Below are 12,817 nucleotides of genomic sequence, written 5' to 3'. Positions count from 1 at the left end.
CTTCAATGTTGCTTATACTATGACGATATGTTCATACAATGCCATTTTTAAAAATATCTATGCCAAATTTAATGAAATAGAATTAAAAATGTGTGTCGCCAGGTACCAAGTAAGAAAAAAATCAGCATTTTTATGTAGGGTCTTCACATGGTAAAATTATTTGTGCCAAAAATAATAACAGATGAATGCATATTAGGCTTCAATGTTGCTTATACTATGACTACTGGTTCATACAATGCCATTTTTAAAAATATCTATGCCAAATTTAATGAAATAGACTTGAAAATGTGTGTCGCCAGGTACCAAGTAAGAAAAAATCAGCATTTTTATGTAGGGTCTTCACACGGTAAAATTATTTGTGCCCAAATAATAATAGATGAATGCATATTAGGCTTCAATGTTGCTTATACTATGACTACTGGTTCATACGATGCCATTTTTATAAATATCTATGCCAAATTTAATGAAATAGACATGAAAATGTGTGTCGCCAGGTACCAAGTAAGAAAAAAATCAGCATTTTTATCTAGGGTCTTCACACGGTTAAATTATTTGTGCACAAATAATAATAGATGAATGCATATTAGGCTTCAATGTTGCTTTACTATGACTACTGGTTCATACGATGCCATTTTTATAAATATCTATGCCAAATTTAATGAAATAGACTTGAAAATGTGTGTCGCCAGGTACCAAATAAGAAAAAAATCAGCATTTTTATGTAGGATCTTCACACGGTAAAATTGTTTGTGCCCAAATAATAATACATGTAGATGAATGCATATTAGGCTTCAATGTTGCTTATACTATGACTACTGGTTCATACGATGCCATTTTTTAAAATATCTATGCCAAATTTAATGAAAAAGACTTGAAAATGTGTGTCGCCAGGTACCAGGTGAGAAAAAAATCAGCATTTTTATGTAGGGTCTTCACACAGTAAAATTATTTGTGCCCAATTAATAATAGATGAATGCATATTAGGCTTCAATGTTGCTTATACTATGACTACTGGTTCATACGATGCCAATTTTATAAATATCTATGCCAAATTTAATGAAATAGACTTGAAAATGTGTGTCGCCAGGTACCAAGTAAGAAAAAAATCAGCATTTTTATGTAGGGTCTTCACACAGTAAAATTATTTGTGCCCAAATAATAATAGATAAATGCATATAAGGCTTCAATGCAGGGTTGGCATATTGACCGGTCAATTGAGTATTGACCGGGCCGGCGGTCAATACCTGGTTAAAACCGGTCAATACTGGTCATTACTGGTCGATTGAAAATTGTAGCATTTAAACATTACAAAGGAGCCATTTTATATAAAATCAATAATTATTCTGTAATTGATAAACTTTTTTCTGAGTTATTTATTTTTAAAAAATCTTTAAAGCTGTAAAAAGTTACTTCTTAATTATTTATGGAAACAGCCTCAAATACATAAGGACTAAGGCAATATCTTTATCTCAGTGTATCACATCTGTTACTAATTAGCCGGATTTTACATAAATTCCAGGTTGATAAACACAACAAGGTAAAGGTACTTTGTAGTCGGTGAGATATAATAATAATACAGTTAGTAAGGCTCGTACCCTGGGTACGGTTAATATACTAAAACGTACGCGGGAATTTTAACACTAAATCGGTTGTTGTCGGCTATTTTGTAAAAATTAATTATGTTTACATTTATGTAAATTTTCTGTTGAATGGCATTTATATTATCAAAACTCATTGTTAAAATCAATAATGTGATTTAATTTTAAATCTTAAATTGTTTAAAGTCGCGTCATTGTATGACGTCGTCAAGTATAATATTTTCCGCGACATCGCACGTTCACTTTTTACCGTCATAGATTTTTTTAAAGAAACATTATTTGGTTACCAAGGTCCGTTAAATGGGGAACACCATATTCGGTATTTATATTATGTTTTAACAATTAATTAATGCTGTGTAATAAATATTGTTTAAGATATTTCGATATTTATTGAAAATGTTTCAAATTGTTATTTATGAAACCTCTTATTCTAATGAGTGTATGCTATTATATTATACTTTGAAAAGCATATCTGTTGTACTATAATCTTATTATTCATTTATTACTGTTAATTTCATTTATTGTAGAGAATCTTCAATGTTACATCTAGTCGCCAATGCTTGTTGTCAGTGTTAGTCGTAAATGCTTGTGATCATCGTCGTCGATGTTAGTCGTCAATCCTTATCGTCATTATACATGAAGGAAATAAAAGCAGAAACAGAGACGTATTCTTGATTACTTGCTTATTCCTACGGCGTCCTCTCAACACTCATACTAAAAAGCATGTTGATGCAGATTTTTTAAAAGAGAAGTTTGTTTAAGGTAAACAATATTGTTTTACGTTAATCGGTAGCATGTTTAACGACATCGGATTTTTGGCGGATATACAACTCGGATATAATCTAATATTTGCGGGTATGTTTAAGTTTATTTACCGTACCCAGGGTACATGTAAGTAAAATTAAGAGTACTTACCGGTACATGTACCGGTAAGTAGTACCCGAGCCGAGAATGATCAATCGAGCCTTAGTAAGTGAGTGATGGTGTATGGGATAACATGCACTGAGGGTGTATATTTTTCACGAACAAGTCAATTGAAGGTGTTAGAGATGCATTGATCCATAAGATTTAAAAGGGTAATTAACCACGGGCTTATTTAAATTAAAATGATGACATTACATTGTACCGGCTGTTTATTGTTGTATACTGTAAGCTTGCAATATTTTAAATAATGTAAACAACTTACCTTGTATTAAGTTGGCACATTGTTGTCAGGTGTAGAAACTTTTTATACTTATTTCTGTTAAGTTGCACTGGCTGAACCAAAAGAATTATGTAGTCGTTTCTAAATAATCACGAAACAACCTACTAATGCATATATGCTTGCCAGTTACTGAGTTTGTGCATTTCCATTCATTATCGGCCTTGGCAAACAGCGTAGAATCAGAGACGCCGTGTGATGTCTGCTATTTCGTTACACTGAAGATTTTCATATCCGCGGGTGTTTTTATGTCAAATGTTATGGTTTTTCAATAGATCGTATACTTATCTACAAAACAGCGAATGAGCATTCACTTTACATCATTTCTGATGATCTTATTTTGTAAATAATTTCTGAGTGTTACTTCCTACGTTGCTATGTCGTCAGCCATTTTGACAATTGGTTGGTTTACTTTCGGTTTCCACTACAAACGAAATTGATTTGCTGCTCGCGTTTATTTTTTGATTAAATAATAAATTATTAAACCCTAATAATGTAATTGTCTCAATATCATTTATATTCAAGATATTATCGGATAAATAGAATACCATTCTAATACCAGTGTGTACTTACATTTATCTCGGAAAGCCTAGCCGTGTAAACCTTTCTTTAACTCGTCGCACTCAATACGTTGAATAACACATAGATTTATGTCATGTTCATTAAAAAACCACAATGTGCACAAAAGACATGCATGTGTACTACCGATTGATATTCAAACACAATTATTACGCCTTTGTTTATCGATTAAACGCCTAACTGAATTAATAACGCGTAACGCCAGTTTCTTTGTTTCGTAGCAAGATGGAAGCTAGCCTAAGCGCTTTTCATGACGTAACGCGCGCGTGCCCTTTCCCATAAAAATATTTAGACGCAAAATACTCGAAAACTTGATTTTTCCCAGGTATAACGCCTACGCCAACAGGTAGATCGCATTCTGGTCCATATACATGTCAAATTTTAGCAAACGTGTTCGGCCAGTTTTCAAGAAACTCAAATCGCGGCTATATGCACCAACTTAACGAAACTTAGCCCCCTTTATCATTCGTTCGAATGAACGTCATCAATGATGACGTCCAATACATCACTCATTCCATATTGATTAACATGTACTTCATTTCAAGGTGTGTGGCTTTAATCTTGTAACATTGAAACATAGAAAAACAAGATAGCATTGGTATGTCCGATGCTTAGTGGTATGTCACTTTTTGGGTTTACATCAAATGCTAAGTGTCCTGGACTTTGAAGCGATCGTAAATATTCGAATTCTGTTACTTATCTGAAAACAAACAATGTTGTTTGAATGCATATGTAAATCATTTTCATTTTTTACTCATGTAAATCTTTAAGTTCCTTTTATATGAAACTTTAGTAAATAATAGGCTGCCTCAATTTCAGACGCATGTGCCCACCAATTACCATCCATCATACCAGTTTTGTATATATCTAATGACATGGCATGTACCTTATTCTGCCAATAGTCCCACGAATTGACAATTCTTTGGCAGATCAGATTTCGAAACATTTGAGAATTATCAAAATTTATTACCACTGCATGACTTAGACAATGAAAGAAACAGTTGCCATTTGGTGGTACATCTTGTACCAAATAGAGAACAATGTCTATTCTCTCAAATTTAGTAAGTGACATTTTTGTCAAATGAAATGTTGTCTTTTTGTTGACTGTCAAAATATTTTAAAAAGTTCAACGATCTGATATGTTTATTGAATAAAACGCAGATTTTATTAGTTTAAAAGAGACATTCAATTGCAGTGCAAAATTGTTGTTATACAAAATTGATCTAATTTCTTTTTCCTGAAAGAATTGAGAATGACACAACACTTTTGGTAGTGACAGACAGACGACAGAATGACGTCGCAGCCTGACAAACATAGCCTCGAAACACTCCGCCCACCAGTTCATTTACTTTTTTTTCTTGAGTTAATAAAATAAATTGGCAAACTTTTTTTATCAAATAGAAAAACAACATGAAATTATAATTTCAAAAACGAAAAAAATCTTTTTTGTTAAAAACAAGGGTATTCCAGTCCTAAATTTGTTCGAACAAGGAAGTCCCGGAATGAAGACAACTGTTTTACACGAAAAATGCCGATGCGTTATTCGAAATATAGTTACAATAAATACAGAGACGAATTTAAGGATATTTTAAAGCCGTAAATTTCATCATTTGTATCTATTTTATCATTATGATCAACCACGAGACGCCGTTATTTTCTTCGAAAATTTCCGGTTCCGCTTTTCGGTTCGGATATTGCGCGCGCAGGTACCACACTTTTCAATAGAACAACATGCACAGTCAAATACTCGTATTAACTTATGGCTCGCCTCGAGCACGTCTGCGGCGTGCTCTTCGAGCTCGCTATTAAGATTACAATAGACAAACATATTTTCCTTTTATCTCTATAGTCTCTTACTTAATCATACGGGCAAAAGCCCGTGAAGCGGGCGTTGACCGTTCATACATATGGAAATTTAGACCTTAAAATTACATAAGAAAACCATATAGGGATGCGTCTCAAAAAAAATTGCCACGCGACATATATTTTCGCGATGCTATTTATGACCTTGAACAAATCAAAAACAATTTGACATATGCTAAATCACATGTAAATACATACCTCAGGAAAAATTATATCAATTACATCATAATTGTGTAGCAAATTGCACTAAATATCCTCGCATTATTTGTTTTTCTTCGCAACCGTTCCCGAATTAAGTCATTACTCAATTATCTCCCCTGAATACTCATCTTCAGTGGGTATAAGCAGAAGACTGGTTCACTACATATAGTGACAGTATTTACCAAACACAATTTAGGTGAACATAACCCGTCTTTAATATACATGTATTGCCGAATCTCAGATTTCTGTCGAATTTATTTGCTTTGATCTTTTCGATATCTTATTGTTATTATTATCCTGACAAATCACAAACGCTTGTTAAAAAATTATTTGTTTTAAACATTATAGTTGGCATCTCTATTCTTCCAGTATTCTCGCGGTATTTCAATAACGACACCCTACTGTTTATTTGTCAGAATTTGTGACGCATTTTCCATTCGCTCTCAGAAAGAAGTTTTACGTGGTGTCATGAGCAATATTCTGGTAAGTTGTCGTTGTTATCCACCAGAAACACATTTATTCACAAAATTTAAAGATATTCCGATCTAACTTTCTAGTCTTAAGCTTAACTTTTTAACGTATTTACACCTCGTCTGCTCGCACTTTACCGATATCCCGAAAGGTTACATATCACTATAATTAGTTAATGCCTAAAACCACAAAATCCGATACAGTTGGATTTTCGTACCACAATCTTACGTAAAAAATCTTCCAGATTCGAAATCAACAAAAAACAAGACATTTATAAATTGTCTGCATTATTGATCAAATTTTAAGATATTTGTTGGTTTTCCGTTTTTAGAAGCTGTTCTGCCAAGGCAAGAGCTGGGCATCATACAAGCCATTCTATCCATCAAAACTGACAGTTTTGGTTTACAGAAATCAACAAAGGAGGGATTCCTGAACTATCAAAATTTCCAAGCTATACACACAGTTATTATCTGTGGTGATCTTTATTGGTTCTGTTGGTTTACTTGGATGGAACATGTGTGAACTTTTATAGAACTTTGAAAAGTCTATATATGTCTATCTATAAACAAAAATCAGCTATGGTATAATAAGATCAGATGTGCAAACAATGTCAACGCACAAAGGGTTGTTAAATTAACAATTTGAAGGCAATTATGCTGAAAAAATATGAAAGTTCCCATGCAATTTTGTCAATATATCGACAAGTGTCTGCCAATAAATATCAAACTAGTAATACAAAACTTACCACAAGGATGTAAAAGCACTAAATACCTGTTGTGATCATTTTTAGTAAGGTAGTGTAATTCTAAACAGTAGCTAATAGCTTGTTTAGTAAATGCATAATGCAATTAATATGATTTCTATTCTATTGTGTAATTAATAAATTGGTTGTCACTTGTTAATCCATGATAAACGTTTTATGGCAAGTACAAAACCAGCAATGTTAATTTTGTAAAAGGTAATACAATAACACCACTTTGTAATTTCATATACGTAAATATTCTTGTACTGTAGTTTGATGACAGTGTTTTAGTATTACTTATTTTGTAACTATTATTGTATGTGCAAATAAATGATTGAAATGTTTTGTATCTCCACACAATACCACATACCTTTTTATATATGTACTGTGTTATGTGTTATTTGAATGTTTTAATAAAAAAATATGGATGGTAATACCTGATGCATTCTAATATTTGCATTCAAATTGTAACTATAGAGCTAAGTGTATGCAGTTTAGACTGTGATTTTAGAATTGCTACAAAATGGCTAGTTTTTTAGTGGCGACAAAATTTAAACTATTCAACAATAGTTTGCGAAAGAAAATTAGAAACCTGCAAGATACCTGTATTTATTAAATATTTTCATTGCGAAACAAGTATGTTGTTATGCTGTTACACATAATTATACATTGATAATAAATAAGAAGACAATTAGTGGTGTTAACGTTTCCCAACAGTAGAAATCATGATGAAGTCAGTGATATACAGACGAAAGCTCCAGGTATGGCTTTCAATATGTAGTGTGTGTTATTTGACAGTCTAAAATCTGACACATCACATGATTTTGATTATGTTAAATCAGTGTACTGTATGATAAATGCAACGGCTTAAGCAAGCTGTCAAGTTGAACTGAGACATTTGATGAAATAAACTGTTTCCTGGGTAGGACCAGTACTTAGTGTCTATATGACGTCGAAAGTCTGCAAGACCTACTAGGTAGAACGAGAAATGTACTTCGACGTACAATTTTCACCGATCCTTGAGTGTTAGCCAATCAGAAGACACCTTACATCTGTCGCTTTTAGAGATATTTGACATTGAACATTATTATTATAATTATTTATACCAAATTATGCGACTATCGACCGCTTACTCATAGATATTGTGCATATTTATTAAACATTATTATTATTATAATTTATACCAAATTATGCGAATATCGACCGCTAACTCGTAGATATTGTGCGTATTTATTGACCTGGCGTGGCGGAATTAACCTCTGACTTATGCAAGTTATGGTTATCACAAAAAACGACCAACGGGGAGGTTATTATACATTATTTATCCCGTTAATGCTTGGTAACTGTTTGGTTACCGTTGGGATTTTCCTACACAGTATTGCGCTGGACGGTCGTGATACTCCGCCCCGCATGATCAATAAATACTCACAATATGCTGAATAATTTTAATTTTAAAAAGGTATCAATTGAATCTTCTTCAAATTTGTACATATAATCTATTTCAATGCATTAAATACTTGAAACTTCTATGGTTTTTTTTGCCATTCTGATATTTTTATTCATTTTGTCCTCAATTAAAAGAGATTTTAAACATTTATTCTGAATAAATCTGAAGGAAAAGCGGCTCAAGAGACTAGTGTTTTGATTGGCTGTTCAGAAAATGTGTACGTCGAAGTACAAAAATGTATGTCGAAGTACAAATTTTACTTTGACGTACAAATATATACTTCGAAGTGTATTTTATATTTATGTCGACATACAATTATTGTACTTCGACGTACACTTCTCTTTTTACCTTGTAGGTCTTCTTGACTTTCAACCCAAATGGTACGCCATAGTATGTCTTTAGGGTTATCTAAAGAATGCTCCCACTTAAAGGATCAATACAGAGACCTCCCAGTGACTAAGCCAGTTACCAGACACCCCATCCACTATACGCCAGACACCGAACCAGCTATAAATTCCTGTGGCTAGAAAACAAAAAAATTATAAGATGCTAGATCTTTAAGCTTGGAACATGTAACTCGTTTTAAGATTGATTTTTTTGGATGCATTACTAAATTATTGCAACAATTATAATATTTTGAACACAATCATGTCCATATATTTATTAAAAATACATGGTTATCAAAAAAACTTAAAAAGCTTTTGCCCGTAAATTAGGTAGCACCTATAATCATATTATTTCCGCGATTTTATAGTGAACACACATGTTTACCCTATTAATATCTCCAAAAGATAAATCATAAACTACCGTCTAAAGTGTAAAACATTCCTTTGAGTAAAACATTTTGATTGACACGTGTATGTAGATAGTACAGCTCTACATGTCTCAATTATTTAGTATAATAACATATTCACGCTGGTATCATGTAGTCACTATAGTCACATTTGCTTTTAAGGCTGCGAGATTTGCCGAGATTTTCACACACAACGTGCTGCCGTCCCTTCAAAGTGTGATTTCCACCGCGGAGATAGAGTTCGTCATCCCTCTAATTGCCAAGATGGAGTCACTTTCACATTTCAAGGTATGAAACTACAAACATAAAAACAGCAAAATTGGTATGACTAAAAAAACGCCCTTTTCAGGCGCCCGAATTAAGATGCATTCCTTGCAAAACAGGCCTTTTAAGGTGCCAGAATACCGGTAATTTCCGCATTTTAGCAGTTGCCGAGAACCGCTTACTTTTGTTTGTGTTTTGATTTAATGAAATATACGAGTGCCCTACCGTTTAAAGCGAAGACATAGGAAACAGCTTGTCTGTAAAATTGATTTTTTTTCTCATTTTTCCATAGAATCCTCATTACAAATACGACCGGTTGTCGAAGTAAATACGCGGGAAAAAATATGCGAATATCAATTGATAATATGAATCCTGACATACTATTTTCAATCAGTCATGACGCTCTCAGAATATTCCTTTTTAAGCGAAAGGTAGGCCCCGTTTAAGAACAATTAAATTTAGGCCCGGCTCTGTGAAAAGGGGGTTTAATGCATGTGCGTAAAGTGTCATGCGAGGTTAGCCTGTGCAGTCCGCACAGGCTTATCAGGGACGACACTTTCCGCTTTTATGATATTTTTCGTTTATTATCAAGAAAGTCTCTTCTTAGCAAATATTCAGTTTAGACGGAAAGTGTTGTCCTTGAATAGCCTGAGCGGACTGCACAGGCTAATCTAGGACGACACTTTACGCACATGCTTTTAACCCTTTTTCACAGAGCACGGCACATTTCTATGTGTTTAAATTCTTCCAGTGCGTGCTTTGCATATTTACCCTACACAATTTGCATGCTTCTTTGTGATTTTGCTTTCTGATACAACATGCAAGCTCCGCCTATATGACCTTTACAATTCACGTGTTTCAAGGTGCTTGGATTGTTTCCTTTAAATATACATGCCCGCATATTTTTCCCATGCAGTTCACATGTTTTTAATTCACATGTTACTTGGATTTCTCCTTTCACAATTCACTCATGTCTAGGTGCTTGGATTATTCCCCATAAACAAGGATACCAGTTACATATACCCGAAGGAGTGTGTCGCTATAGAGCCTTACCTTGATGGAAAGTTCGAAAAGTTCAACTCAAATTGCGGCTATGAGGACAAGACGGCTGCCATTTTGAATACGTTCAGTCACTGGACGTGGCACATCAGTGGCCACAGGTACCTGGTCTGCGATCTGCAAGGAGTCAGGTGAAATTATTTCCGAATTAAGGTAGAAAAAAATATATGTATACATATAGTGTTTTTCGAATATTATCCGACCATTAATAGCTCGAATGGATCGGGTGATAAGATGCCCTTCTTAACTCCAGGTATGCTTCCCTCTAAGGCAGCCTTCTCATGATTGTCCACTGACCTTAAATATTGGTTCTTTTTGTGAAAAGCATCAAGAATCTCTATGAATGTAAGGACGTATGCGGCAGTTTGGTTGCACGCAAATTTATTTTTACTGTAACACCGGTTGCATAATAAGTGTATAGTTTTTCGGATATATGATTTAAAACAAGATGGATATCAAATAAGAAAAACACACACCAAGAAATCGACTATTATGAAGCGAAGAAAAAATGATTAAACAATATTCGTCTTCTTAACTCACCCCCTGTACGTCGATAATCCAAACTGAGTTGGATAATTCAAACTGAAGAAAAAAATGTTGGTCGAAAGTGAAAGTGAAACTATCATTTCTGCTAATTTAGTAACTATAAAGACGTAATTGTTCTACACATGTGATAATGAATGTCTGACACACACATGCGTTTTAAGTTTTGCAATGATTCAATAGTTTTCTAGTAAAAAACGATAAATATGTCTTCGGAAAATGCTAATGTTCATGAAATGCGACCTTTTTGTTGAAATATTAACACGTTAATTGACAAAAGCGCGAATGAAACTGTAACAGATACATGCCAAATTATATAATAAATGTCCTTTAACATATTACTTTTAACACCTAGTGTGTTTCTGTGTTAAAATCATGTGTTTGCAGGACGGGTATAAAAGTTTATGTATAAATCCAAACTGATATGAAAATTTCTGTGGATAATAACCAATCTTAAAATGGATAATGCAAAAACTTCGATGTATTGAACATGTTTTTCAAAGACAGGTTGGATATTATTCTTTGAAAACAACTATTTATAACCAAAAACTCACACGATGTGTATACTGGAATATAAAAAATACTTTCAACGAACATCAACATTCATTTATTTGTTATTAGTGAAATCAATTTCAACGGAACTTGCATATATATATATATACAATTGAGATTAGAAGCAAAATAAGCATGCGAAATTTGCATTCCACGTACATAGAGATGCAATAACACGTGTTCCATGTCATTTTGGATAGTATGAAAAGCATACAATTCAAAAATGCCCCTACTCATAATTTAATCACTTGATTAAAAGGGATTCGAGTCGAAGCTGCAGGTTTAGGTGGAACTTGCCCAGCTGATTAATTTATTTGTCACTATATTAGAGGTTTCGAATATTATTTGATGCATTACTGATATGATTCATCATACATTATATCAGAAAGATTGCATCGAATGGTACACAAATATATAAGGGGCATATCGACGGTTAGAATAGCATTTTACTTTCCGAAATATATTTACACATTGAAAAGGACATATTAAATGATTTCTCAATACACATACATAGATATTAGAAATCTTCTGTAAATTATAGATTTTAATAATAATATAAAGTTTTCGCCGTGACCCTTTTCGCCGGCGCGGGAAAATTGAAGTAGTAGTAAACTTTTTACGAGTGAATTGTACAGTATCCCGCTATGCGCATGCTCATTGACGATACACGACTTTTAACGGTATATTAGCATAGAAAGCTTGCGAGTTCTATATGGAATGACTTTGCACCCTATCGAAACCTTGGTGGGAATATTATTTGTGGACTTTTAACTATTTTTCTTTCTGATGTCATCAATTACGTATTATTCCTTCCGATTTTTTTGTCAGCAATTAAATAAATATCGAAATATTTTACAAGAAAGTTCATTTTATATTGCTCTTTACATAGAGACATCTTGCAGTTTGGTCATTATCCATCGACTTTCTAATGTTAGTTTGGAATTATCCATACACTAGTTAGGTCATTATCCAATTTAGTATACTCTTCTCCCAAACAAATACGAATATATTGCGTTTTTGAGCATTTACGTCAATCAATTTTTTTACATACATATATGAAAGGTTGATACGTAAGTCCAAGCATTAAAACATTAACAACATTCGATTATAACTGTTTTTGGCCTAAAACTTTCGACAATTTTATTTAGTTTTTACAGATTTGAAAACATATTCATTTTATTTCGACGTAATTGGTTTAAATTGTTATGGGTTTATCCGGCAAATAACATTTTATAAAAAAAAAACGTTTATTTTGTCACAACTTACCTTAAGTAAACGTGTTCTTAGAAATAAATACTGGTGTCTTTATTTCTTTCACCATTTTTTCTTCAGTTTGAATTAACCTACTCAGTTTGGATTATCGACGTACAGGGGATGTAACTGCACAATAAGAATCAACCATGATCGTAACGGACACCGTTAGTCTTAATATGGGAAACAGCAGATACATCATTATAATTGAAGATGTTTGTGTCGCAACTTAGACGTATCAAAAGGAAAACTT

The 12,817-nt window shown here is 33.3% G+C and overlaps 1 protein-coding gene across 4 annotated transcripts in view; it reads left to right on the top strand.

Moving 5' to 3' along the window:
• LOC127834470 (alpha-protein kinase vwkA-like) overlaps positions 1–12,817 on the top strand; it is a 53,444-nt gene that overhangs the window by 38,261 nt on the left and 2,366 nt on the right. For all 4 annotated transcript variants that reach the window (XM_052360330.1, XM_052360331.1, XM_052360328.1 and 1 more), the window contains 2 exons: positions 9,058–9,183; positions 10,138–10,349. In XM_052360330.1, the coding sequence (XP_052216290.1) occupies positions 9,058–9,183; positions 10,138–10,349 (338 nt within the window). The remainder of the gene's footprint in view (positions 1–9,057; positions 9,184–10,137; positions 10,350–12,817) is intronic.

This window comes from Dreissena polymorpha, chromosome 6 (genome assembly GCF_020536995.1).
Source record: "Dreissena polymorpha isolate Duluth1 chromosome 6, UMN_Dpol_1.0, whole genome shotgun sequence".
NCBI classification, from domain to species: Eukaryota; Metazoa; Mollusca; class Bivalvia; order Myida; family Dreissenidae; genus Dreissena; species Dreissena polymorpha.
Note: the sequence above shows the minus strand (reverse complement) of the source record. Positions and strands in the feature narration are given on the sequence as shown.